This window comes from Leucoraja erinacea, chromosome 35 (assembly GCF_028641065.1).
Source record: "Leucoraja erinacea ecotype New England chromosome 35, Leri_hhj_1, whole genome shotgun sequence".
Lineage (NCBI taxonomy): Eukaryota > Metazoa > Chordata > Chondrichthyes > Rajiformes > Rajidae > Leucoraja > Leucoraja erinaceus.
The window spans coordinates 1,132,184-1,159,640 of NC_073411.1; the positions used below are offsets into that span (position 1 = coordinate 1,132,184).

Here is a 27,457-nt window from a genome sequence, read left to right on the forward strand (position 1 = left end):
TTGGCAGAGCAATTCCCAAACCAGATGGTAATGTTCCCGGACAAGATGCTTTCGACCGCCGGTGCGTAGAAGCACTGGAGGATCCTCGGAGACACTCTGAATTTCCTCAATTGCCTGAGGTGGTAAATGCCCTGCCTTGCCTTACTAACGAGTGCTGAGGCGTGTGATGACCATGTCATATCCTCGGAGATGTGGACTCCCAGATATTTAAAACAGCTCACCCTATCCACAGGATCCCCATTTATCCTCAATGGAGTGTACGTCCTCGGATGATGTGCCCTCCTAAAGTCCATGATCAGCTCCTTCGTTTTTTTGATGTTCAAGAGGAGGCTGTTATCCTGGCACCAGAGTGCTAGACCAGCCACCTCCTCCCGGTAGGCCTTCTCATCGTTGTCTGAGATCAGGCCCACCACCACAGTGTCATCAGCAAACTTAATTATTGAGTTGGAGCTGAACCTAGCCACACAGTCATGTGTGTACAGGGAGTACAGCAGGGGGCTGAGGACGCAACCCTGGGGTGATCCTGTGCTCAGGGTGAGGGACTTCGATATATTCCCTCCCATCTTGACTACCTGGGGCCTGGCGGTGAGAAAGTCCAGGACCCAGGCACACAGGGAGGTGTTGAGCCCCAATTCCAGTAGCTTCCCGGCCAGTCTGGTGGGGACTATTGTGTTGAAGGCTGAACTGTAGTCTATGAACAGCATCCTCACGTAGCCCCCCTTCTGGCTGTCCAGATGGGAGAGAGCGGTGTGCAAAACCTGGGAGACCTGCTCCTGTCCCACTTAAATGATTTCTACGTAGCTCGACTCCATCCTATCCCCTCTGGTCCAATCGCTCACGACCTATGTCCAAGATACCTCACATACCCTTCATCTCTTCAATGACTTCTGTTTTCCGAGCCCCCACTCCCTCATCTTTACTATGGACATTCAGTCACTCTACACCTCCATCCCCCACCAGGAAGGCCTTAAATCCCTCCGTTTCTTCCTCGACTGCAGAACCATCCAATTTCCCTCTACGGACACTTTACTAGAGGAGCTGGTCCTCACCCACAACAACTTCCCCTCCGACTCCTCCCACTTCTTCCGAGTCCAAGGCTTAGCTATGGGCAACCGCATGGGCCCCAACTATGCTTGCCTCTTTGTAGGGTACGTTGAACAATCCCTGTTCCAGGTGTACACTGGCCCTATCCCAAACTCTATCTCCGTTACATTGATGTCTGCATCGTTGCTACCTCCTACACCCACGCAGAACTCATGGACTTCATCAACTTCACCACCAATTTCCATCCGGCAAAGACTCTATCCTCTACTCCCAATTCCTCCATCTACCCGCATCTGCGCCCAAGATGTGTTCCATACTAGAACGTCCGAGAAGTCCTCATTCTTTAGGGAATGGGGGATCCCCTCTCGCATCATAGATGAGGCCCTCTTTCATGTCTCCTCTGTACTCCACATCTCAGCCCTTGATCCCCCTCCCCCTAGTCACAACAGAGACAGTCTCCCTAGTCTTTATCTTCCACCCCATCAGCCGTCGCAATACAACACATAATCCTCTGAAATTTCTGCCATCTCCAACGGGATCCCACCACTAGTCACATTTTCCCACCTCCACCCCTTTCCGCATTCTGCGGAGGCCCTTCCCTCCGTAACACCCTGGTTAACTCATCCCTTCAAGGGTCTCAACCGAAATGTCACCCATTCCTTTTCTCCAAAGATGCTGCCTGTCCCGCTGAGTTACTCCAGCATTTGGTGTCTGTCTTTGGTTTAAACCAGCATCTGCAGTTCCTTCGTACACATTAACATCCCTTCCCATCCAAAACCACCCCCTCCCCAGGTACCTTCCCCTGCAACTGCAGAAGATGCAACATCTGTCCCTATACCTCCTCCCTCGACTCTGTCCAGAAACCCCAACAGCCCTTTCAGGTTAGGCAGAGATTCACTTGTATCTCCTCCAACTTCATTTGCTGTATCCATTGTTCAAGATGTGGACTCTTATACATCGGAGAGACCAAACGCAGACTGGGCGATCATTTCACTGAACACCTTCGCTCAGCCCGCCTGGACCTACAGGATCCCCTGGTTGCTGGACACTTTAATTCTTCTCATTTCCACACTGACCTTTCTGTCCTAGGTCTCCTCCATTGTCAGAGTGAGGCTAAATGCAAATTGGAGGAACAGCATCTCATATTTCGCTTGGGCAGCCTACAGCCCAGTGGTATGAATATTGATTTCTCTCACTTCAGGTAGTCCTGGCATTCCCTCTCTCTCCATCCCTCCCCCACCCAAGTCGCACTAGCTTCTCATTTTCACCCAACAATGGCCTGTTCCCTTTATCATCATTACTTTTTTGCATATGTTTTATTCATCGTCTATATTGCTCGTTTCCCTTATCCCTAACCAGTCTGAAGAAGGGTCTCGACCCGAAACTTCACCCATTCCCTCTCTCCAGAGATGCTGCTTGTCCCGCTGAATTGCTCCAGCTTTTTGTGTCTATCTTCGGTTTAAACCAGCATCTTCAGTTCCTTCCCACACACTCCAGCAATGTGGTCAGCACTGAAATGTACTTTGAAATGTCCTGGAGAGCCGCTTGATGCAGGAGTATGTAGAGATGGGTTATAAATGCTTGACTTGCCGCTAATGTGCACATCCCCAAAGCATTGATGTCATGCTTAGTCTTGAATTTGATGTAGTCCACATTCACATGCCATGTTCCTTCTCACAGGCAGAAGCATGCCTCAATTTAAGTTAAATCATTCAAAAGAACAAAGTGAAAAAGCACAGAATCACGGAACTGCGGATGCTGGTTAACTAACAGAAGGATACAGTGCTGGACTAACTCAGCGATTCAGGCAGCTTCCCTGGAGAACATGAATAGGTGACGTTTCGGGTCAAGACCCTGCTTCAGAATTAGAAATTCTGTCTGAAAGATCCTGACCCAAAATGTCACCAAGCTATGTTCTCCACCGATATTGCCTGATCTGCTGAGTTACCTCTTTTCGTAAAAAAGAGCAGATTTTAATTGCTCACCAAGCAGAGACTGGAAATGGCCATGCGGGTATATGTAGTGCAGAGGTTACTCATCCTTCTCAATGGCAGTGTTGTGTTTTCTGTTACAGGCATTATAGAGAAGGAGCCCACATCTCTGGAGGAGGAAATAAAGGAGATGAGAAGGAGCGGGAGCAACAGAGCCCTGGACAGTCGGGAGTTTGAAATGTCTGATATCTTCTACTTCTGCAGGAAGGGTGTCGAGACCATTGTGGATGACGAAGTAACAAAGCGATTTTCCGCAGAGGAATTAGAGTCTTGGAATTTGATGACAAGAACAAACAATAACTTTCAATACATCAGTCTTCGTCTGACTATTCTCTGGGGACTGGGTGTTTTTGTACGATACTGCTTTCTACTTCCACTGAGGTGGGTATAACTGTGATGTGCTCCTGTTTCTAGTTGCTGTTGCTGCTGGGTTGAGACTGGTTCATGCAGCATTACATGCTCCTGATGTTTGGAAAAGTCATTCAGCATAAAATGAAAGAATTTTTAGCAGCTTATTGGAATTTCTCCAGGATTTTGGATAGATTTTATATGAAACGTCATATGCTGGACTTGCATTTACTTTAGGATGTTTTGATTGGAAGTATATCCACCGTGTAGACTGGATCTACCAGTGATCTCTGGAAAAACTTGTGTATGTGCGCAAGGGGTTAGAACAGGGGTGGGGGACCTGCGCCCTTCTCGGCCATTAAGTGCGGCCTTTTGAATGAATCCAAATTTTGTAGAACAATTCCTTTTATTTTTATTAATAAGTTTTTGTTCGTCTTTTATTATTTTTATATTAATCTTAAAATGAACCTATTTAAAATACCAAAGAGTACAAGAAAATTCAACGAAATTATCCTCCCCGACTGACGGCCACAATTAAAACATCAGTAAGTCATGAGGGCTATTTTAACAAAATAATGTGCATTTTGAAGTATATCTAATTGATGTTTCTTGGAAACGGCCTTATTAGATTACAGCTAACTTAATGCAGCATGAAAAATTTCCCCACCCCTGGGTTAGAATAAGTAGCTGTGTGAGTGAGCAGATTAAAGCCCCAACATCCCCCATGCACATTTTCTGCATTCCATTTCCCTTCAGTAGTTTTGATGTCTACAACATTCATTTCCTCTGTTGTAAGGTGGTCCAAAGTGTGTATCATTGAACAATGCAACTGGTTATTTCCGAGCCCCTGTGGCTGTATGGTAAATCCTATCCCAAAAGTTAAAGGCAAACCATGAAAAATATTGTTTATTGATATACTACTTGAAAGCTGACTAGATCAGACTGTTATAGCATCCTAGGCGCATTTAGGATATAGATCCTTTAGCAGGACAAGCGGCATCTCTGCCGAGAAAGAATAGGTGACGTTTCCGGTCGATACCCGTCTTCAGGGTCTGAAGAAAGGTCTCGACCCGAAACGTCACCCATTCCTTCCCTCCAGAGATGCTGCCTGTCCCACTGAGTTACTCCAGCATTTTGTGTCTATCTTCTGTTTAAACCAACATCTGCAGTTCCTACCTACATAGATCCTTTAGCATCCATAGCCTAGATTAAAACAGAAGATTAGAGCACATAAAGGGTGATGGGTTTATGGAATGAGTTGCCAGAGGAAGTGCTTGAGGCAGGTACAATAACAGCATTTGAAAGACACTTTGATGAGTACATGGTTAGCAAAGGATTAGAAGGATATTGGGCAGGTGGGACTAGCATGGATAGGGCATCTTGGTTGGCATGGCTGAAAGGTGTGTTTCCATGTTGTTGACTATGACTGTAAAAGCATCTTTTTACCCGTTGAGACCCAGATTTCAGCAGAGGATAGATAAGACTTTAATACTCGCAATAAAAGCATGGATGATAAAGTGTATTCAGATACTTATACCCAGTGGTAACCCCAGTGTACACCAGTACTGGAGCCTTGCAAAGTATTTGGTAGCTACTACTTTTTCTTCAAAGAGTAATTGGGTTGGGATTGGAAATGTAGCTTTGCATGGCAATAAGTGATGGAGACTGATACTATATTGCTAACTGATTTAAGATTAACCATCGCATAAAATGCCAAATGGCAAATACATGGTTGGAAAAGTTGGCTCGTTAGTATTTATAATGACAAGAAGAAGGATTTCATAAAAGAGTTCACACATACATCATTTTTTATTTTAGGCCTTGCTTGTAGCTCAGACTTTAGATCTCCTGTGGCTCAGTATCATCCTCATGGAGTGGCCGATTCCTTAATTCCAGTGTCAGCCAGAGATGGCCAGTGGTGAGGCCACCACCATGAGGGATAAACCTACTTGGCCCCATACTTGCATGTGACTGTTGGCAGGGATGATCACTGCCTCGCCCTTGTGCTAGCAAAGCCTCATCCTCAAAATGAGGTCAATCTCTGCCATAGACACAAAGTGCCAGAGTAATGGAGGAGGCCCCAGGTCAGATTGGGAATTGGAGGGGAAGTTGAAGTGCTGAGCCACCGGGAGATCAGGTAAGTGAAGATGGACTGAGCGAAGGTGTTCAGCGAAACGTTCGCCGAGCCTGCGCTTGGTCTCGCCGATGTAGAGAAGTTGACACCTGGAACAGCGGATACAGTAGATGAGGTTGGAGGAGGTGCAAGTGAACCTCTGGGAAGACTGTTTGTGTCCTTGGATGGAGTCGAGGTGGGAGGTAAAGGGACAGGTGTTGCATCTCCTGCGGTTGCAGGGGAAAGTACCTGGGGAGGGGGTGGGATGGGACGAGTTGACCAATGAGTTTCGGAGTGAGCGGTCTCTGCGTAAAGCAGAAAGGGGTGGAGATGGGAAGATATGGCCAGTAGTGGGATCCCGTTGGAGGTGGCGATAATGTTGGAGGATTATATGCTAATATTCCCAATCTGACCTGGGCCTCCTCCATTGTCAGAGTGAGGCCCAGCGCAAATTGGAGGAACAGCACCTCATATTTTGTTTGGGTAGCTCACACCCCAGCGGTATGAACATTGACTTCTCTAACTTCAAATAGCCCTTGCTTTCCCTCTCTCTCCATCCCCTCCCCCTTCCCAGTTCTCCCAACAGTCTTACTGTTTACGACCACGTTCTATCTTTGTCCCGCCCCCTCCCCTGTCATCAGTCTGAAGAAGGATCTCGACCCGAAACTTCACCCATTCCTTTTCTTCAGAGATGCTGCCTGTCCCGCTGAGTTACTCCAGCACTTTGTGTCTACCTTCAATTTAAGCCAGTGTCTGCAGCTCTTCCCTACACAAATGAACCATGAGATGCTCCGTCATATTCTGTGACAATACATTGAGCTGATGGAGAGATTTAGAATGAGTATAGCAATCAGCACAAGATACTACTGAGGCATCACGCCAGAGGGCCTGAGCCAGAGTGGTTTATTATGTGTCAACAGGCAAACCAGGACAGTCTGGCGAGGGTGTCCAGCCACATCTAGTCATACATAGATGGTAGACTGTGGACAAAAAAGCAAAGGGTGCATGGAATATTCCACCAAGTGTCCACACAAGCACCAGATCAGATCAGAGCCCTGCAGTCCAGCCGCACCTAGTCATACGTAGGTGGTTGAGAGTTCAGCCCCTCATGGAAAGAGGTTGTTTCTAGGACAAGCACCTCGGTGATGGCCTCCCTGGACATTCAGCTGCATTACACTGGGCAGGTGCACCACGTGAACAGGCACGTGCAGAGGCAAAACTCTAACTTTACCGCTGAGTCCGTGCCGACCAGCGACCACCCCGTACACTATGGTAGACACAAAATGCTGGAGTAACTCAGCGGGACATGCAGCATCTCTGGAGAGAAGGAGATGCTGCTTGTCCCGCTGAGTTACTCCAGCATTTTGTGTATCTCCGATTTAAACCAGCATCTACAGTTCTTTCCTATCATGTACACTATCTTACACACTAGGGACAACTTACAATTTCCAGAGACCAATTAACCTACAAACCTGTACATCCTTCGAGTGTGGGAGGAAACGGAGCACCTGGAGAAAACCCACACGGTCACAGGGAGAACGTACAAACTCCGTACAGACGGCATCCGTAGTCAGGATCGAACCCAGGTGTCTGGCGATGTAAAGAAGTAACTGCCTCCCAAATCTGGCAACTTTGGGTTTTGCTTGCACCACTCGGCTACATAACTTTGGATTTAACATGGATGGTGATGCAGCAACATCACAGCGCTAGAGACCTGGGAATGATCCTGACCTCGGCTGCTGTCTGTGTGACAACAACTATCTTTGGCCTGAAATGCTGAGTGGCTGATCTATCTTGCTGTTTTCCTGAAGAATTACTTAAAATGAACCAATCTTAAACCAATTTGGTTATCAAACAAAGGCAAGGATACTGGATGATATTGACCTGCCAGTCTTTCTTTGACTGTTGCTGACTATTGCTCTCTGGAACTAACAGCCCCTCTAGTTGTTCCACAATTAGCATCGCTGCTACAATCCAATTCCAATCCTGATATCTGTTCCTCAGTGCAGAAATGTGCCTGAGCACATCATTTACAGTATAAATGAAACTTGACTAATTGCTGTCTACAATTTTTTCAATCGTCAGCATAGTGCTACTGACAGCACCATTAAATACTTGCTCATTGATCTTTAGACTTAAGAAACAGCGTGGAAACAGGCCCTTCTTCCCACCGAGTCCGTGCTGACCTGCGACCACCCCATACACTAGCACTATCCTAAACACTAGGGACAATTTACAATTTACAGAGGCCGGTTTAACCCACAAACCTGTACGTCCTTGGGGTGTGGGATGAAACCGGAGCACCTGGAGAATACCCACATGTTAACAAACTCCGTACAAACTGCACCCATAGTCAGGATTGAACCCAGATTTGAACCGCTGCGCCACTGTGCCGCCCAAATCTGCTAACATTTGAGTTTTGCTTGCACCATGCAGCTACATAACTTTGGATTTAACATGGATGAAAGATAGTACAATGGTGCAGCTAGTAGAACCGCTGCATCACAGTACTAGAGACCTGGGTACGATCCTGACCTTGGGTGCTGTCTGTGTGAAGTTTACACGTTTTCCCTGTGACTGCATGGGTTTCCTCCGAGTGCTCAGGTTTACTCCCACATCCCAAAGACGTGGGCTTGTAGGTTAATTGGCCGCTGTAATTATCCCCAGTGTTTAGGGAGTGGATGCAAAAGCGGGATAACATAGAACTATTTTTGGCGGCGCGACCCACCTGTTGCAGCGGCCGCTACAGCCTGTCTGTCTTTTTTTTATTTTTTGTCTAGTTAAATGTAATGTTGGTGATTTTTAATACTGGTTTTAAATGTGTATATGTGCGGGGTGGGGGGGAGGGAGGGGGGAAACTATTTAAAATCTCTTCCCTGTCCAGGAGACCCGACCTTTTCCCTGTCGGGTCTCCGTTGTCGTTGGGGCCTAGCACCGTGGAACGACCCGGGGGCTCGGGAGACTGCGGAGCTGCGGACTACTCACCATCGTGGGGCTGGCCGGCCTCGGAGCGTGGGTGAGTCGCTGCTGTGACTCGACTCCTGGGGCTCGGAGGCTCCAGCAACGCAGCCGCAGGTCCGGTGGACTGGGACATCGGGAGCTTGCGGTTCCGGGTGGAGAGAGAGACCGCTTCCCGGAGCTCCCGCAACGCGACTTCTCCAGCCCGTTTCGCGGGGTTGGAACGACCCGGAGCAGGGACGTACATCGCCCGGCACAGGTTCATGGCCGTGGGACATTCCAGCACCCGCCAGGGGCTCCAACACTGTGACTTTTAGACTGGGAGCGGGGCCGTAAATCGCCCCGCGCGGCCTAAAATGGCCGTGGGACTTATCATCGCCCGCCTGGGGCTTCGACATCGGGAGAGAAATGGAGAACAGGGGAGAGAAAAGACTTTGCCTTCCATCACAGTGGGTTCACTGTGATGGATGTTTGTGTGAATTAAATTGTGTGTATGTCTGTTGGAAATTGTCTTTGTTTGTATGGCTGTGGAAACGGAATTTTGTTTGAGTCTCACTGAGGCTCAAATGACAATAAATGGTATTGTATTGTAACTAGTGTGTGTAAGAGGGAACTGCAGATGCTGGTTTAAACCGAAGATAGACACAAAATGCTGGAGTAACTCAGCACGACAGGCAACATCGCTGGAGAGAAGTAATGGGTGACGTTTCACGTCGAGACCCTTCTTCAGACCCTGAATGGGTGATTAATAGTGTGGACTCGGTGGGACGAAGGGGCTGTTTCCATGCTGTATCTTTCAATCAATCAAAATCAAATTCCAGAGGGGAGGTGAGTTTTATTTGATATCAAAGGAGATTTGACTGGGTGTAGCAACAAGGAGCCTTCATAACATTAAAGTAAATAGAAATCAAGGATTAAACTCCAATGATTAAAGTCTCATCTTGCATGAAGATAGATGGAGCCCAACCCTCTCAACCTTGGGCACTGGTGTGAGAAAATGCCTGGAGGAACTCGTATGTCCATCCATCCTTAGCTGCTTTGTTATAAGTTCACATGTGGAGCTGTTTGTGGGAACAACATCGACATTAAGTTTCATCGGTTCCTTTGATAAAGGAGTGTTCTAGGTTTCCATGCTCCAAGATTTGAGCAACGTTCAGACCAGGTCTGGTAAGTGTTGAGTCACATTAGTGCCCCAGGAGTGGTCAGTAAGAGAGAGAGTCAAAGCACCTCGCTTGAGGTTCAGCTGCATAACCCTGCTGAATCCTTCCCCCGCCAACAACATGAGACTCACAATTCACCCACTTGTTTTAGTCACATTAATATTTGCAGTTCAAAGAACTATTCAGATGCTGGAGATAGGCACAAAATGCTGGAGTAACGCAGTGGGACAGGCAGCATTTCTGGAGAGAAGAAATATTACAGGTCGAGACCCTTCTTGTCTCTCCAGAGATGCTGCCTGCCCTGCTGAATTACTCCAGCAATTTGTGTCTACCTTCTGGTTAAACCAGCTTCTGCAGTTCCTTTCCACACAGATTCAGATGCTGGATATACCGGGACCAGTAATTGCCTGCTGAAGGGCCTGTCCCACTTGGCCGACATTTGCACGCCATTTACGCGACCTCCAAAAATGTGGTCGTCGCGTTGTGACGCATGGGTAGTGTGTGGGTAGCGCGGGGACGGGCGCATGGAGAGGCGCGGAGGAGTGTGGAGTTTCACGCGGCGCTCCAGGATTTCGTGCTGCATGAAACCCTCGTGCGACACCTGCGTGACGTATTGCGTACGCACGCTAACGCATTGGCGTCGCACGCTGGCGTCCTGACATTTCACGTGTATCGCATGGTGACGCATGGTTATGTCACGCGCACCAGACGGCATGATGACGTGTGATTTGCGAGCGAGGTCGCACGTAACGGCGTGTCGACCTATTTTACATATGACGCGTAAATGAGACGCAAATGACGGCCAAGTGGGACAGGCCCTTGATTGTTGAAAGCTTTGGCTCCATTCACAAGGCGGGAGTACGCTCCCCTTTCCTGGATATGTGCAGCTTCAAAAATATGTGCCATTCATTAGACATGGAGGCGGGAGAAGGCCATTTGGTACTTGTGGCTCTGACGCCAACATTCAACATCAATCTGATCTTGTTCATCAGCACCATTTTAATGACAGGCATGGAATGAAACGGCACGGAAACATATCTTTGATCTTTGAAGAAGGGTCTTGACCCGAAACGTCGCCTATACCTTCTGCCCAAAGATGTTGCCTCACCCGCTGAGTTTCTCCAGCATTTTTGTCTCTCTTTGATCTACCATGTTCATGCTGCCTTTGGAGTGCCTATTTTTTAAAATTAATTATGTTTTCCTGACCTTGGCTGTAGCCTTCAAGGCTCCTCGTGTGCTCATTTGCTTAATTATGAATTTCTGCATATGAATTAAGCCTTGGATAGTGTGTTCCAGGTTCCTTCCATCTTTGGGTGAAAAAAATGTCTTCCTCACATCCCCTCTCCAGCTCTCTCCTTAACTTGAACTTTGCCCTTTGGTTTTATGGACCTTCGAACTCAAGAAAATAGGTACTTGATGTGCCTTATATGCGGCACATCAATGTACCCCTTGCCCCTCAATTTTAAATACCTCAATTAGCCTCCAAAGGAAGGGGATCCAGCCTATCCAAAATTACATACAAAACACTCCATTCCAGACAACATTCTGTATATCTCCATTGTACCCTCCTCAGTTAAGCAAATCCTTTGTAAAATACAGCGCAGCAAAACTATACACTGGACCCAATCTCTGGCCAATGTTTTATGAAGTTGTGATAATCACCCAGACTGTTTTATTCTGTGCTCAAGCTAAGTATGTTGCCTTCATCATCTTACCCAAGTATACTGCCGTTTTCAGGAGGGATCACTGTTCCTGCATCTAGCCTGTCCAACCCCTTAAGAATTTTGTAAGTTTCTATAAGATCCCCCCTCAATCTTCTAAATTCTAGCGAGTACAAGCCGAGTCTTTCCAGTCTTTCTTCATATGAAAGTCCTGACATCCCAGAAATCAGTCTGGTGAACCTTCTCTGCACTCCCTCTATGGCAAGAATGTCTTTCCTCAGATTAGAAGACCAAAACTGTACGCAATACTCCAGGTGTGGTCTCACCAAGACCCTGTACAACTGCAGTAGAACCTCACTGCTCCTATACTCAAATCCGTTTGCTATGAATGCTAACATACCATTTGCTTTCTTCACTGCCTGCTGCATCTGCATCCCAACTTTCAATGACTGGTGTACCATGACACCCAGGTCTTGTTGCATCTCTCCTTTTCATAATCGGCCACCATTCAGATAATAGTCTACATTCCTGTTTTTGTCATCAAAGTGGATAACCTCACATTTATCCACATTATACTGCATCTGCCATGCATTTGCCCACTCACCCAGCCTATCCAAGTCACCTTGCAGCCTCCTAGCATCCTCCTCACAGCTAACACTGCCCCCCAGCTTCGTGTCATCCGCAAACTTGGAGATGTTGCATTCAATTCCATTGTCCAAATCATTAATATATATTGAAAATAGCTGGGGTCCCAGCACTGAGCCTTGCGGTACCCCACTAGTCACTGCCTGCCATTGTGAAAAGGACCCGTTTACTCCTAATCCTACTCTTTGCTTCCTATCTGCCAGCCAGTTCTCTATCCACATATACCCCAGCTTTATCCATCCTCTGAAAATGCATCAACTCACACTCATCAAGATGCACTATTGCACTGCTCATCATGCACACTGATCGATGATGCTCAGTAGTTCAAGACTGCCCCCCTCACTAGCAACAACACCTCTACTCTAGTGCCATTACTATCCCTACCCCCTACAGTATACTCATATCTAACTTGATAATGCATATGGCCAAGTACCAATCCCTGTAGTACGCCATTGGGCACAGGCTTCCAGTCACAGAAACAACACATTTGCTGATCGCTTGCACTTGGTCTGCTACACACTACTAGATCTGCCATTCACAAACTATTTTAATTCCCCTTCCAATTCAAATGTGAGGTTATCCATTTTGGTGGCAAAAACGGGAAAGCAGATTATTATCAAAATGGTGGCCGATTGGGAAAGGGGGAGATGCAGCGAGACCTGGGTGTCATGGTACACCAGTCATTGAAGGTAGGCATGCAGGTGCAGCAGGCAGTAAAGAAAGCAAATGGTATGTTGGCTTTCATAGCAAGAGGATTTGAGTATAGGAGCAGGGAGGTTCTACTGCAGTTGTACAGGGTGTTGGTGATGGACCACACCTGGAGGTATTGCGGGGGCACTTTTGGTCTCCAAATCTGAGGAAGGACATTATTGCCATAGAGGGAGTGCAGAGAAGGTTCACCAGACTGATTCCTGGGATGTCAGGACTGTCTTATGAAGAAAGACTGGATAGACTTGGTTTATACTCGCTAGAATTTAGGAGATTGAGAGGGGATCTTATAGAAACTTACAAAATTCTTAAGGGGTTGGACAGGCTAGATGCAGGAAGATTGTTCCCGATGTTGGGGAAGTCCGGGACTGCGGGGGCTCACAGCTTAAGGATCCCTGGGGGAGAATCCTTTTCGGGAACCTGAGACGGAGGAGAATTTTTTTCACACGTGAGAGTGGTGAAGAGCTCTGGAACTCTCTGCCACAGAGGGTAGTTGAGGCCAGTTCATTGGCTATATTTAAGAGGGAGTTAGATCAAGGCCCTTGTGGCCAAGGGATCAGAGGGCGTGGAGAGAAGGCAGGTACGGGATACTGAGTTGGATGATCGGCCATGATCATATTGAATGGGGGGGTGTAGGCTCGAAGGGCCGAATGGCCTACTCCTGCACTAATTTCTATGTTTCTAAATACTGACCTTGTTGGGGCCTCCTCCATTGCCAGAGTGAGACCACACACTAACTGGATGAACAACAACCATTTATATTCTGCTTGGGTAGCTTACAATCCAACGGTATGAACATTTAGTGTAGGAAGGAACTGCAGATGCTGGGTTAAATCGCAGATGCCCTGGGGTAACTTAGCGGGATAGGCAGCATCTCTGGAGAGAAGGAATGGTGACATTTTGGGTCACGATCCTTCTTCAGATTGGCTGAACATAGTTGCGACAACCCCAATCATTATTTTTTGCTAGTTTACACACATTCTCTATCTTCTTTCTCTTTATATTTTTTGTTGGTCATAGTCATAGAGTGATACAGTGTGGAAACAGGCTCAACTTGCTCACACCATTCAAGCCAACATGTTCCAGCTACACCAGTCTCACCTGCCCGCATTTGGTCCATATTCCTCCAAACTTGTCCTATCCATTGTACCTAGTCTAACTGTTTCTTAAACGTTGGGATAGTCCCAACCTCAGCTACCTCCTCCGGCAGCTTGTTCCATACACCCACCACCCTTTGTATGAAAATGTTCCCCCTCAGATTCCTATTAAATCTTTTCCTCTTCACCTTGAACCTATGTCCTCTGGTCCTTGATTCCCCAACTCTTGGCAAGAGATTCTGTGTATCTACCCGATCTAAAATTTCTAAAATGTCCCTGTTCTACCACTAATCTTTGCAACATTGCATGATTTTTCTTTTATTTCAGATTGACACCATGCTTAACTTATTTAGTTGTCCACACATGGTGCATCCTTCCTGCACAGCGTTCCTTCTATGGAATATCCCTTGGAATGTGAAATATCTGCTTAAATGCTTTTCATTGCTGATCCCCTGAACTATTTTCATAATCATAATCTTAATCCTGCACCTAATTTCTATGTTTCTATGTTTCAATGTTTTGCAACATAAGAGGAATCTAATTTGCCATGCAGTCATACCAATAAAAAGCAACAGAACACACAAAATACATTTTAACATGAACATCCACCACAGTGACTCTACATTCCTCACTGTGATGGAAGGCAAAAAAAAGTTCAATCTGTTCCCTTCTTTGTCCTCCTGCCGCCCGCGGTCTGGGGCCTCGAGCCTTTCGTTGACGGGTCGATCATGACTCCCGTAGCCAGCGGCGTTTGGCGTCCTCCACATCGGGGCGATCGAACTCCCGCATCGGGGGGGATCTCAGCTCCCCCACGCTGAGCGATCAGACCCCGTGTCGGAGCTGGTCGAACTTTCTGCGTTGTTGGAGCTCTTGACATCTACAGTCTCTACCCGAGACTGGAGCTCATTGATGTTAAAGTCCGTAGGCAAGGGATTGGCTAAGTTCACGTCCCCGCGGTGGGGCTCAAAGTCAGTCCCGAGCAAGGCCTCCAGCACGATGTTAGGCCGCAGAGCGACTGGAGAAATGATCTGGAATACAATCGCATCTCCGGCAAGGTAAGAGATTGAAAAAAAGTTTCCCCCAACCCCCTCCCCCACCCACCACATAAAACAAACCAGACAATATTAAAACAAACTTTTAAAACACACAAAAAATAACCAAAAAAGACAAAAAGCGGACAGATGGTTGGCGAGGCTGCCATTGTCAGCGCCCCCTGGTGGTCTATTCCCAGTCTCCTTGCCTTCCATGTCCACATGCCACTGAAATTGCACTATAGGATCAAGTTGTAGATTTGTTTTTCTCACTAGCAAACTAAATTTGAAATTATATAATGCTCTGATCATTTCTTTGGGGATCCTTTATTAGTAGATCATTAATCTATCCTATTCTGTTCCATTACATTAAATCTGGGATTGGTTCCCCAAAGTATTGGAAATAAATAGCCTTTCAAACATGCTCCCTGAACTTATCTTCAAATTAGCAAATTGAATTGTCAAGTCTATATTGCAATATATTTCCGTCAAGATGCCATTATTTCAAGATTGATGCCCATGTTTCTGTGAGTCGATGAGCCCTATGATTTAATCCTAACACTTTTCATTGTGTAGATAGATAGTAGTGGCACAAATAGGGAGCACAGTGGCATAGCAGGTAGAGCTGCCACAAAGCACCAGGGACCCGGGGTTGATCCTAATCTTGGGTGCTGTCTGTGTGGAGTTTGCACGTTCTCCTCGTGATCACGTGGGTTTCCTCCTGGTGCTGTGGTTTACTCCCACATTCCAAAGACGTGCCAGTTTGCAGGTTAATCGTCCGCTGTGGGAGTCGATGAGAAAATGGGATAACATAGAACTAGGAGAATGGAATGGAATGTTTGATTTATTTGTTCCTTTGTTTGAAAGGAATTTAGTTTTAATTTCTGCAAGAATTTCGCAGCCTCGGGACTCTGAGGTTTCTCCCACTGTCAGTTATCATTGACCTTGTGCTGTTACTCTATCTGCTCAGATACTGGACAACAACCTGTTTCTGTCCTCCCTGTGAGAAACACAAAATGCTGGAGTAACTCAGCGGGACAGGCAGCATCTCTGGATCGCTGGCAGCAGTCTGAAGAAGGGTCTTGACCCGAAGTGTCTATCCAGAGATGCTGCCTGCTGAGTTACTCCAGCATTTTGTGTCTATCTTTGGTGTGAACCAGCATCTGCAGTTCCTTCCTACACACTCAACCCTGTCTCGCCTGCTGTCAACACCCATCCAATATTACCAACATTTTAAATAGATTGCTCTTTTCTCCATGAGTGGAAGTAACTTAAACTTAAAACTTTAAAAGAGTAGCTGTATGTTTGTACTTATTTTAGATGTTTTCCTGTGATCACTAATTTAGTTTTGGTAAAATAGCAGATCAGTTGTGAGACCATTTATCGCAATCATACTTGAGAGTCTGAGAGTTTACTGGCCATTACACTGACTGATTACATGTTCTGTGACGTTGTTAAAGTGGTTACATTTCCTATAATCTGTGCTAAAGTGATGCAGTACATGTTCAGGGTTAATTCTGAGCTGGCTATAAGTGAAACAACTAGTTTTCTTGCGGCTCTGAGGCTCATTTATTTTCTTTAATGCTCTATCTTTTGGTCTGTAATCTTATTGTCTTTAATTTTGCTTCTTTTTCAGTTACTTAGTCACTGATATTTAAAGCAACTTGGTGCCTCTGGCGCTGGCATTTCACTGTAAATCACCCTATGACCGCTGCTTATGAAAAGGTCCACTCACAGGGTGACTGGGCTCAGAAGGATATGAACAAGAAATGTACAGAGAGATAGTTATGTATGTTTGAAACTACTAAAATCTAATTGCAATATATTTTTCAGGGTTACCTTGGCTTTCACTGGCATTAGCTTGTTGGTGATTGGAACAACCATTGTGGGATATTTACCAAATGGATGGTAAGAGTGCCGTTTCTTTGTTAACAACATGGGCATTTGTAGATCTGTTCACACTGCAGTTTTCAATCATTTTGTCAATATTATCTTGTTGCTGCTTCAAATTTTTTGGGGAATGGTTGTATGGTGATTAAATGAATGGACTGGTAATTTAGTTTAGTTTAGCGATACCGCGCGGAAACAGGCCCTTCGGCCCATCGAGTCCGAACCAACCAGTGATTCCCGTACATTAACACTATCCGACACACATTAGGGACAATTTAAATTTATACCAAGCCAATTAACCTACAAACCTGCATGTCTTTGGAGTATGGGTGGAATCCGGAGAAAATCCATGTGGTCACAGGGAAACGTACAAACTCCATACAGACAGCACCCGTGGTCAGGATCGAACCCGGGTCTCTGACGCTGGAAGGCAGCAACTCTACCGCTGCGCCATCGTACCGCCCGGTAGAGGTGTAAACAAATGGCTGGGCCAATGCATGAGGTTAGATGGGGCAGAATTTGTTTTCTGAGGCGATGTGTAGGAAGTCCTAGTCGAGAGGGGTTCTACTTGACCTTATCTTCGGGACTGAGGAAGAGCAAATGATAACAATGTCTTTGGAGGAACCCCGACTATAGTTCGGTAAGCTTCCAGGGAGGTTGTTAGAAAATATTGAGGGGTAGGATTGATATTCACTTGGAACGGCAGGGAATGAATAGGAGGAATCAATGTGAATTTGTGCAGGGGAAGATCATGTCGCACAAATCTGTATCATTTGAGGAGGTAACTGAGAAAAGTGATGGAGGCAGAGGGATTCATGTGGATTAGAGTAAGGTTTTTGACAAGGTCCATTGCGGTGGACATTACAGAAGGTTATGTATGGCACAAGGGAATGAGATGTGTGACAGACTGGATCCAAGGTTGGCTTGGTGGTAAGCAGAGGGAGTGGTGGATGGGTGTTTCGATGGCCAGAAATCTGTAATGTGGTGTACTGCAGGGATCAGCCCTTTGTTGTTGTAATATATAGAAATGACTTGGATGGGAATGTAGGTGTTCTGATTAGTGAGTTTGCTGACAATATGAAAATTGGAAAAGTTGTAGATAATGAAGAAGGTTGGTCAAAGGTTATTAGCAGGACATAGGTCAGGTGGAAATTTGGGCAGAGTGGTGGCGTGAGTCTGAAGAAGGGGCTCGACCCCAAACGTCACCTATTTCTTTTCTCCAGAGATGCTGTCCGACCCGCTGAGTTACTCCAGTTTTTTGTGTTGATCTTCAAATTGGTGGCAGGCAGATGGAATTTAATCCAGACAGCGGTCGATAATGCTCTTTGTGAGGTTGAATTCTGGTACAACATCTCGTGGAAATTGCAGGGATCTTGAGAGCGTCAGAGACCGTTGTGTGCATTCATAGACTCCTGTAAGTAGCAACACAGGTGGATAGGGCAGTGAAAAATGCAGATGTGAGACGGGGTCTTCAATGGGGGAGCCAGCGAGGCAGGTGAAGAGTCCTTGTCCTTGCCAAAGACCTAGACACGGTGGTGGCGGGGTGATGGTAGAGGAGCTCAATATCATGACGGGCCTGGGACTTGTTGACATGCTGGTGCAGGATTACAAAGGTAATATACTTGCCTTCATGGGATGAGGCATTAAGTCTGAGAATTGGGTCACTATGTTGCAGTTTTACCAAACATTGGTAGACCACACTGATTGTATTGTGTACAGTTCTGGTCACCACACCACAGGAAGGATGTGGTGACATTGGAGAGAGAGTGCAGAAGAGATTCATCAGGATGTTGCCAGGAATGGAGGCTACAGTTGTTAAGAGAGTAGACACAGTCTGAAGTAGGGTCTCGACCTAAAACATCACCCATTCCTTCTCTCCATATAAGTAACTTACATAGAAACATAGAAATTAGGTGCAGGAGTAGGCCATTCGGCCCTTTGAGCCTGCACCGCCATTCAATATGATCATGGCTGATCATCCAACTCAGTATCCTGTACCTGCCTTCTCTCCATACCCCCTGATCGATTTAGCCACAAGGGCCACATCTAACTCCCTCTTAAATATAGGAAATTAACTGGCCTCAACTACCTCAACTTAGCCTGTCCTGCTGAGTTACTCCAGCATTTTGTGTCTACCTTCGATTTAAACCAGCAAATACAATTCTTTCCTACACGGTTGTTCGGAGGGATTGGATTGGCTTGGTTTATAAAATCATAAATCTTATATGAAGGCAGAGGGGATGTGGTGAGCAAATGTAAGCCAGCAGAAATAGAGTAAGCCAGCAGAAATAGAGTATGGGTACAGGATGGGTGGGTACAGGAGATGGAGTAGAGTAGAGTATGGGTACAGGAGATGGAGTAGAGTAGAGTATGGGTACAGGAGATGGAGCAGAGTAGAGTATGGGTACAGGAGATGGAGTAGAGTAGAGTATGGGTACAGGAGATGGAGTAGAGTAGAGTATGGGTACAGGAGATGGAGTAGAGTAGAGTATGGGTACAGGAGATGGAGCAGATAGAGTATGGGTACAGGAGATGGAGTAGAGTAGAGTATGGGTACAGGAGATGGAGTAGAGTAGAGTATGGGTACAGGAGATGGAGTAGAGTAGAGTATGGGTACAGGAGATGGAGTAGAGTAGAGTATGGGTACAGGAGATGGAGTAGAGTAGAGTATGGGTACAGGAGATGGAGTAGAGTAGAGTATGGGTACAGGAGATGGAGTAGAGTAGAGTATGGGTACAGGAGATGGAGCAGAGTATGGGTGCAGGAGTAGAGTAGAGTATGGGTACAGGAGATGGAGCAGGAAAGGAGATCTTGAAGTAGTTTTTTTCACACAGAGTGGTGTTCATCTGGAATGAATGGCTAGAGGAGGTGGTCGAGGCAAATACAATGACAAGATTGAAAAGGTGCTGAGACTGATACTTGGATGGAAAGGTTTAGAGAGATACAGGCCTAATGTGGACTAATAGGAGAATGCAGATGAACATCACAGTTGGCATGAAGGAGTTAGTCAAATAGGCCCATATCCGCTGGACGATTCTATGATCCTGTCATGATCTTGCAATTTGCAATTATATTCCTATCTCTGTTGCTTCTTTTAAAATTACCAACTTCTCTTTTGAGAAGCAAGGAGAGGGAAGAATTACATTTCATGTTTTTATTCATTCCTTACAATGCTATGTACGACAGTGATGGCAACTTCTACTGGTGTGGATGGCCGTTGACTCGCTAGAAGCTCATCCACCCTTTGACAGGTCTTGTTTTTGGTCCCCCTCCCCCTCAAGATCTCCTTTTCTGCTCCATCTCCTGCACCCATACTCTACTCTACTCCATTTCCTGTACCCATACTCTACTCTGCTCCATCTCCTGTACCCATACTCTACTCTACTCCATCTCCTGTACCCATACTCTACTCTACTCCATCTCCTGTACCCATACTCTACTCTACTCCATCTCCTGTACCCATACTCTATTCTGCTGGTTTACATTTGTTCCCCACACCCCCTCTGCCTTCACATAGGATTTATGATGTTATAAACCAAGCCAATCTACAGCCCCCTCCTCACCTGGCAGTATTGCTGGAGCTATTTCATTTGGTAAAAACCCATCTGGTTCACCAATGCCCTTCCTGAATCTAGTTTGGAGAGATAATGTCCTGTTGTTATTGAGTTATAATTAGTATCTGTCGTTTTAACTCCCCTTTCTTATCCAACATTCTTGGGTCAGTAGTAATTTGGGGTGAGTTTTTCAAATTGTGTTGGCTAAGGGATGGAATGCTCGACTGCATGACACATGCACATTTGATTGTTTCATAGAAACATTACAGAGATCTTTTAACTCATCAATTTAGTGTTAACTCCAAATGCAACAACTTGCAATTATATGCAATTATACAGTATAACAGCTTTACCATAATAAAACACTTGCAAATGATTCATAGGACCCGGTACTCATTCTGAATTAAGTGCATATCTCATTGAATCTTCTGGTTTAGAGGAGAATGTTGCAATTTTACTGTAAAAGTTTGAAAGGGAATTGTTATTTTCTTATTCTCCAGACCACAAGTTATGTCTACTGCCTTGTATTAATCTTGCTTTCCTTACCAATTCTTCCCCTTTGCCTAGGTTGAAGGACTTTCTGAGCAAGCATGTACATTTGATGTGCTACAGGATCTGTGTGAGAGCACTGACTGCCATTATACACTATCATGACAGGTTGGTATCTGCCGCTCAATGTAGTGCATGGCATGATCTCAGAACAAACTTGCTCTTAAGAGCGTTACCGGGTACAGGTGCACAACCTTTTATCCGAAAGCCTTGGGACCAGACACTTTTCGTAATTCAGAATTTGTCAGTCTTCGGAATGGAAATTTTTTAGCGTAGATTTTAATGGCTGGCTCAGTGGTAGAGTGCTCGGCTCATATCCGCAAGGTCGCGAGTTTGCGCCTCGATCCCGGCAGTTACTCGGTCGCGAGTTTGAGTCTTCAATGTAGGTTTTTTTTTGCAGAATAAATGTTTGTATGAAATGTAGTGTAGGAGAGGTGTACTGACTGTGTGGGCAGAACTTTGGAAGTGATTGCCCACCAGTCTTAAAAAGCCGCTGTGTCTCCCTGTCCCTGGGATAGCAGAGGGCGATCAAACAGCACAATACCCCCCTCTCCCTCCAACTCCAGAGGAATCCTTCTCCCCGATGGGCCGCTACGGCGACAAGTGGCAGTTTGCCCACAGCCCGAGCTGCGCCACCCCAAGAACGAGACGTACCTTGCACACCATCAGCTTCTGCCCCTAAGTGTTCCTCTGGAGTTGGAGCGGGGCTGGGCTGGAGTTGCTGCTGACTGTGGGTCTCTGGGATCTCCGTGCTTGCAGTGGGCCTGGGGGTCGCTGTCCCGTTGGTCCTGACATCTCCGGCCACCCCCCTGGACTGGAGCTGAGACTGGGAACTGTACCGCCCTTGCCCCCTCCCTCTGCAACTGCAAACAACCCCACTCTCCTGCAAGGGCGGTACAGTTCCCGGAGGATAGCAGGTGGCCAGAGACGTCAGGACCAACAGGAACCCGCTCCCCGATGGGCCCCTACGACGCCCCGAGCTGCGCTCCGTCATCCGCAACCCAGGTTCCTCTGTAGTTGGAGCGGGGCTGGGCTGGGCTGCTGTTGGCTGTGGGTCTCTGGGTTCTCCGTGCTTGCGGTGGGCCTGGTGGTCGACGTCCAATTGGTCCTGACGTCTCCGGTGACTGTACTGACCTGCTGCCATCGCCGACTTGAAGACAGTGCAAAGCCCCCGCGCCGGTGCAATGAGCCGGTGCTGGAGAGGGGAGGGAAGGGGGTCACACACATGGCCGGGAAGCAGAGGGGTGTAGGTGGGGTGAAACTGAAGGGAGCGACAATCTGCTGCTGCCTACACTGTGTATCGTGTCTACCGTGGGAACTTTTTAACTCAGCGGGCAGGTAGCAGCAGATTGTCAATTATTAACCCTCCCGCGCAATATACTCTCACCTTCTCTTTTATGAATGGGGATTTAGTTCCCCTTTCTTCGAGGACCGACTGGAGGTTCCGCTGTCACCTCTGCGGGCCGCCCTCGGTGAACGTCCTGTCTCCCTGTCCCTGGGATAGTAGGGGGCGATCAAACAGCACAATACTCCCCTCCCCCTCCAACTCCAGAGGAATCCGCTCCCCGATGGGCCGCTACGGCGACAAGTGGCAGTTCGCCCACAGCCCGAGCTGCGCGACCCCAAGAACAAGACGTCCCTTGCACACCATCAGCTTCTGCCCATATGGGGAGCGTGTTCCTCTGGAGTTGGAACGGGGCTGGGCTGGAGTTGCTGATCTGGGATCTCCGTGCTTGCAGTGGGCCTGGGGGTCGGTGTCCCGATGAGGGGGCGCAGCTCGGGGAACGGCTTCTGGTGGTCCTGACGTCTCCTCCAGATTGCAGTTTTCCTCTGGAGTTGGAACGGGGCTGGGCTGCTGCTGGCTGTGGGTCTCTGGGATCTCCGTGCTTGCAGTGGGCCTGGGGGTCGGTGTCCCGTTGGTCCTGACGTCTCCGGTGACTGGGACTGTGCTGCTAGCATCGCCGACGTGAAGACAGTGCAAATCCCCCGCGCCGGTGCAATGAGCGGGGAGCTGGGGAGGGAAGGGGGTCACACACATGGCCGGGAAGCAGAGGGGTGTAGGTGGGGTGAAACTGAAGGGAGCGACAATCTGCTGCTGCCTGCACGCTGAGTTAAAAAGTTCCCACGCAAGACTCACGATACACTGTGTATCGTCAGTCTACCATGGGAACTTTTTAACTCAGCGGGCAGGTAGCAGCATATTGTCAATTATTAACCCTCCCGCGCAATATACTCTCACGTTCTCTTTTATGAATGGGGATTTAGTTCCCCTTTCTTCGAGGACCGACCGGAGGTTCCGCTGTCACCTCTGCGGGCCGCCCTCGGTGAACGTTTTCAAGGACCTTTCTTCAAGGACCGAAAAAAATGTCCGCTATTCGGAGGTTTTCGTTATTTGGATCTTCGGATAAAAGGTTGTGCACCTGTACTTGCATTTCATTTAGGAATATAAATTGGAAAGTTTGAAGAAATGTTATATGAAAGTTTGAGAGAAGGTATTTGACTCCATGCTTTATTGTAACACTATATGAAATACACTTGCAATTATATTGTACCTTTTAAAATGCTGAAACAACCCACAGTGAAATATCTCACGTGCTAACTGATAAAGCTTGGCATCGTGCCAGAGAAAGGGGTACAAGGACTGATGACTAAAATCTAAAAGACCACTGAAGATTTTAAGAATACTAGAGTTCAGTGGTACTTTATGGTCGCATGTACCTAGGTACCGTGAAATTCCTTTTCTGTATACAGTTCAGTAAAAATCACTATACATAGGTACAAACATACCCGTACAAGAGTGTAGGAATAACAGATTATACAGAGGCAGTACACAAGAGTCGCCACATTTCCGACACCATCTTCTGCCCTACATTCAAAGTGGTTAAAATTATTAGAGTCTGAACTTGGCCATAAAGGCCCATTGTCCTGACGATGGCACTGGGTTGGTGTTAGCAGGCGATGTCACTGCCCTCGAAAATAGACACAAAGTGCTGGAGCAACTCAGCGTGTCAGGCAACATCTCAGGAGAACATGGATAGACAAGGACAAGGTTTTGTGTCAGACTGATCCATGGTAACATTGCCTGCCTATGTTGTCCTGAGATGCTGCCTGACCCGCTGAAATACTTCAGCACTTTGTGTCTTTTTTTGTAAACGAGAATTTTCAGTTCCCTGCTTCTAGAGAGAAAAGAATAGTTCAGTGAAGAAGTTTGAAGCTTAGGGGCGAGGCAGCTGCAAGTGTGAGCATCGATGCTTGGTCAGTAGACTTACACAGCTGGAATTTACAATGGAAGGAACATTGATATTCTGTAGGTTGGAGCTGGATGATGTGATTAAGAGAGGATTTGATAGCAAGAACGCACATTTTAAGTTTCAAAGCATGGGCTGTGTTTGTGACGATATGAGGTGTGGTGAACAGGGTCTCGATGCCAGGAGCCAAGGTTAGTGTCATCAGGTGATACTAAGTAACAACCAGTTTGCAGATGTGAAACTTGGGATGGGCCAGGACACCTCAGCACAGGGAAATAGGCAAGGTTTTGGGTCGAAACCGTTCTTCAGTCTGAAGAAGTGTTTCGGCCTGAAAAGTTGCCTATTTCCCTCGCTCCATAGTTGCTGCTGCGCCCGCTGAGTTTCTCCAGCATTTTTGTCTATCTTCGATTTTCCAACATCTGCAGTTCCTTCTTAAACACCTCAGTCACAGCCCTTGTTCAAAGACTGATGGATGAGTTGGATGCCAGAGATGAGATGTCTGTGACTGATTTTGGCAACAAAGGGGCATTTGATTGAGGGCAGCATCTGGGAGAGCTGGTAAAGCTGAGACCACGGGCACCCAGCAGAACGGCGTCAATATTTTGGAGTCGTACCTTTTACAAAGGATGATGGTGTTGAAGTCCAGGCTCGGGGCATCACTGCTGGAGTTCCTCAGGGCACAGACATACCAAACTGTATCCTTTGTGACTTTCCATCGCTGGATAATAGCTGAGGATGTTCACAGATGGTTGTGCTATGTTTAATTGCATTTGCAATTCCTCAGCAAACAAAGCAATCCATGCTGCATGCAGCAAAGTCCAGGCAATCTGCAGCATGAGCTGATAAATGGCAAGTAACATACTTTATTCTGGAAGTGCCAGGCAATGCCCGGCTCTGATAAGATCATCTTCGACAAGAAAGCGGATAACCACTTTCCTTTGACATGCCCATCACTGATACTGCACCGTCAGTATTCTGGGAATCACAATTGACCGGATTAGCCTCATCAATATAGTGACTGGAACAGCAGGTCACAAGCGATTCATCATCTTACACTTTACGCAAAGCCTTCCCGCTATTTACTATGCACAAGGCAGGAGTAAGATGGAATACTGTCCACTTGGCTGGATGAATATAGCTGCAGTAACACCAAAGCAGCCCACTCAATTGATGCCTCATTATGCCACGGCAAACATGTATACCCTCCTCTATCAGTGCACAGTGCTGCAGTGTATACTCTTTATAAACACTGCAAAACTTACTTGCCTTAGCTACGCCAACAACAGCTCCCCTACCCGAGTGGTGGTGCCATCGAATGTGGCAGCCTCGCCAGCAGCTGTCTGTCCTTTCTTCCTTTTTCTTATTTTTAGAGGTCTTTTAGTCTTTTTTTATGTGGGGGGGGGGGGGGGGGGGGGGGGGGGGGGGTGAGGGGGATACCGTCTTCTCAGTCACTACCTGGTCGAGGATGCGTCTTTTCTCCGAGCTGCATCGTCCCCTCCTCATGGCCTATCACCTGGATTGGCGCGGCCTTTCCTGCCGGAGACCTCCAGCAGCGGTGCAGCACTGGATTCCATCGCGGAGTGGGCGATGCCTTACCAGGATCGCCGTGTTGCAGCTCCGGAGTGCTGGGCCTGCCGACTTTAACACCGTGGAGCTGTGGTCTGCGGAGCTTTGACTTTAACATCGTGGAGCCTGGGATCTTTCACTGAGGATCGCCAGTGTTGGAGCTCCGCCCAGCTCGGCCTGTGGACTTTGGAAGCCGCGGTCTCCGGTAGGAAGCGGCCAATTCAGAAACTCCAAGCTGCTGAGAGTGTTCTTCCGTTCCGACGTCGGAGCTCCATCATCCGATCACCCGGCGAGAGGGCCTGAAACATCGGGTCGCCGTTGCGGCTACTGAGGCCTCAATACCCCAATTGGTGTATTTGACAACAACAAATGTCCTTTGTCTTTTGTCAAACCCACAGCCTCCAGCACCAGAAACAGTCTGGAGCAGCATGGTCTATGGCAGGAGCAGCATGGGAACACCACCAACCATGTGCTCCTTCCAAGTTGTGCCTTATCCAGACTTGGAGATATATCGCTGTTCTTTATCACGGCTGGTTCCAAAGTCTGGAACACCCTCCTCCACAGCATGGCAAGTGTATCTTCAGAAGACTCCAGCAGTTCAAGAAGCCAGTTCTCAGACCAACATCTATCTCATTGGCAATTAGGGATATACAATAAATGGTGGCCAAGCCAGGCATGCCCCGAATCTGGAAATACATCAGTGACCGTTCATAATGGCACCTTCTCACCATCCTTTACAATTCTCCAACTCCTCACCTATCTTAAATCTTTGGTTAGATATGAATTTGCCTCTTCTGACCATTGATTTGACCTCTTCTTATTTACCTTTGGGTTTAGGTTTACTGTGGTTACATGTAAGGGGTGTTCGGCATGCTATCCAGGGAGATCAGTGCACCATATAAAAATGCCCAAAGTGCTGGAGTATTCAGTGGGCCCAGCAGCATCCCTGCAATACATGGAGTGGAGATGTTTCAGATCCAGACCCTTCTTCAGTCTGAAGAAGCATCTCAACCTGAAACATCACTTATCCATGTTCTCCAGAGGATGCTGCCTTTCTCGCAGAGGGACTCCAGCACTTTGTGTCCTTTTATAGTTTAACCGGCAACTACAGTTCTTTGTTTTTATATTTTCAGATTTACTATGCATGGATATAATTAGTTCAAACTCAAGTACAGGTGTCTCACATTTTATGAGTTACAATTTATGCTTGATTTACGAGTTTTTTAGAATAAACACGCTTGTCTAAATACTACCAAAGTTTAATTTACATGCTCCAATTTTTGGAATAACGCACTCAAATTTATGCCTGGCAATGTATGGCAGCATAGTCGCATACAGTCTTCGCATCTGTTTGATGTAGACAAATGCTGGAGAAACTCAGCGGGTGCAGCAGCATCTATGGAGCAAAGGAAATAGGCAACGTTTATTTCATCAGACTGATGTGAGGGTGGGGGGGGGGGGGGGGGGGGGCTCTATGGGTGAAGGAAATAGGCAACGTTTTTGTGGGCTCTATTCTTCAGACTGATGTGAGGAAATAGGCAACGTTTTCTGCAAAAACCCTTCTTCAGACTGATGTGAGGGTGAGGACGTTCCTTCTTAAACATCTGTTTGATGTACGTGCGTTTTGATTTACATGCTACTCATCACGCACGTGACCACTGTGTATAACCCGAGGTAGAACAAAGGGGAAGATAGAGAATACAGCATTGTTGTGCATTGTGGCGCATCGGTTCGTTAGACATAGCCCAATAGCCCCAATGGGGTAGAGGTGAATCGAGCAGTACCCTGATGCCCATTCACTACCTGCTGCTCTATACACATAGAAACATAGAAACATAAAAAATAGGTGGGCTATTCAGCCCTTTGAGCCTGCACCGCCATTCAATTTGATCAT

The 27,457-nt window shown here is 47.0% G+C and overlaps 1 protein-coding gene across 1 annotated transcript in view; it reads left to right on the forward strand.

The window, feature by feature from the left end:
• gpat4 (glycerol-3-phosphate acyltransferase 4) overlaps nt 1-27,457 on the forward strand; it is a 110,552-nt gene that overhangs the window by 49,662 nt on the left and 33,433 nt on the right. Inside the window, exons 3-5 of the mRNA XM_055661976.1 lie at nt 3,119-3,416; nt 16,590-16,664; nt 20,768-20,857. Coding sequence (XP_055517951.1) covers nt 3,119-3,416; nt 16,590-16,664; nt 20,768-20,857 — 463 coding nt within the window. The remainder of the gene's footprint in view (nt 1-3,118; nt 3,417-16,589; nt 16,665-20,767; nt 20,858-27,457) is intronic.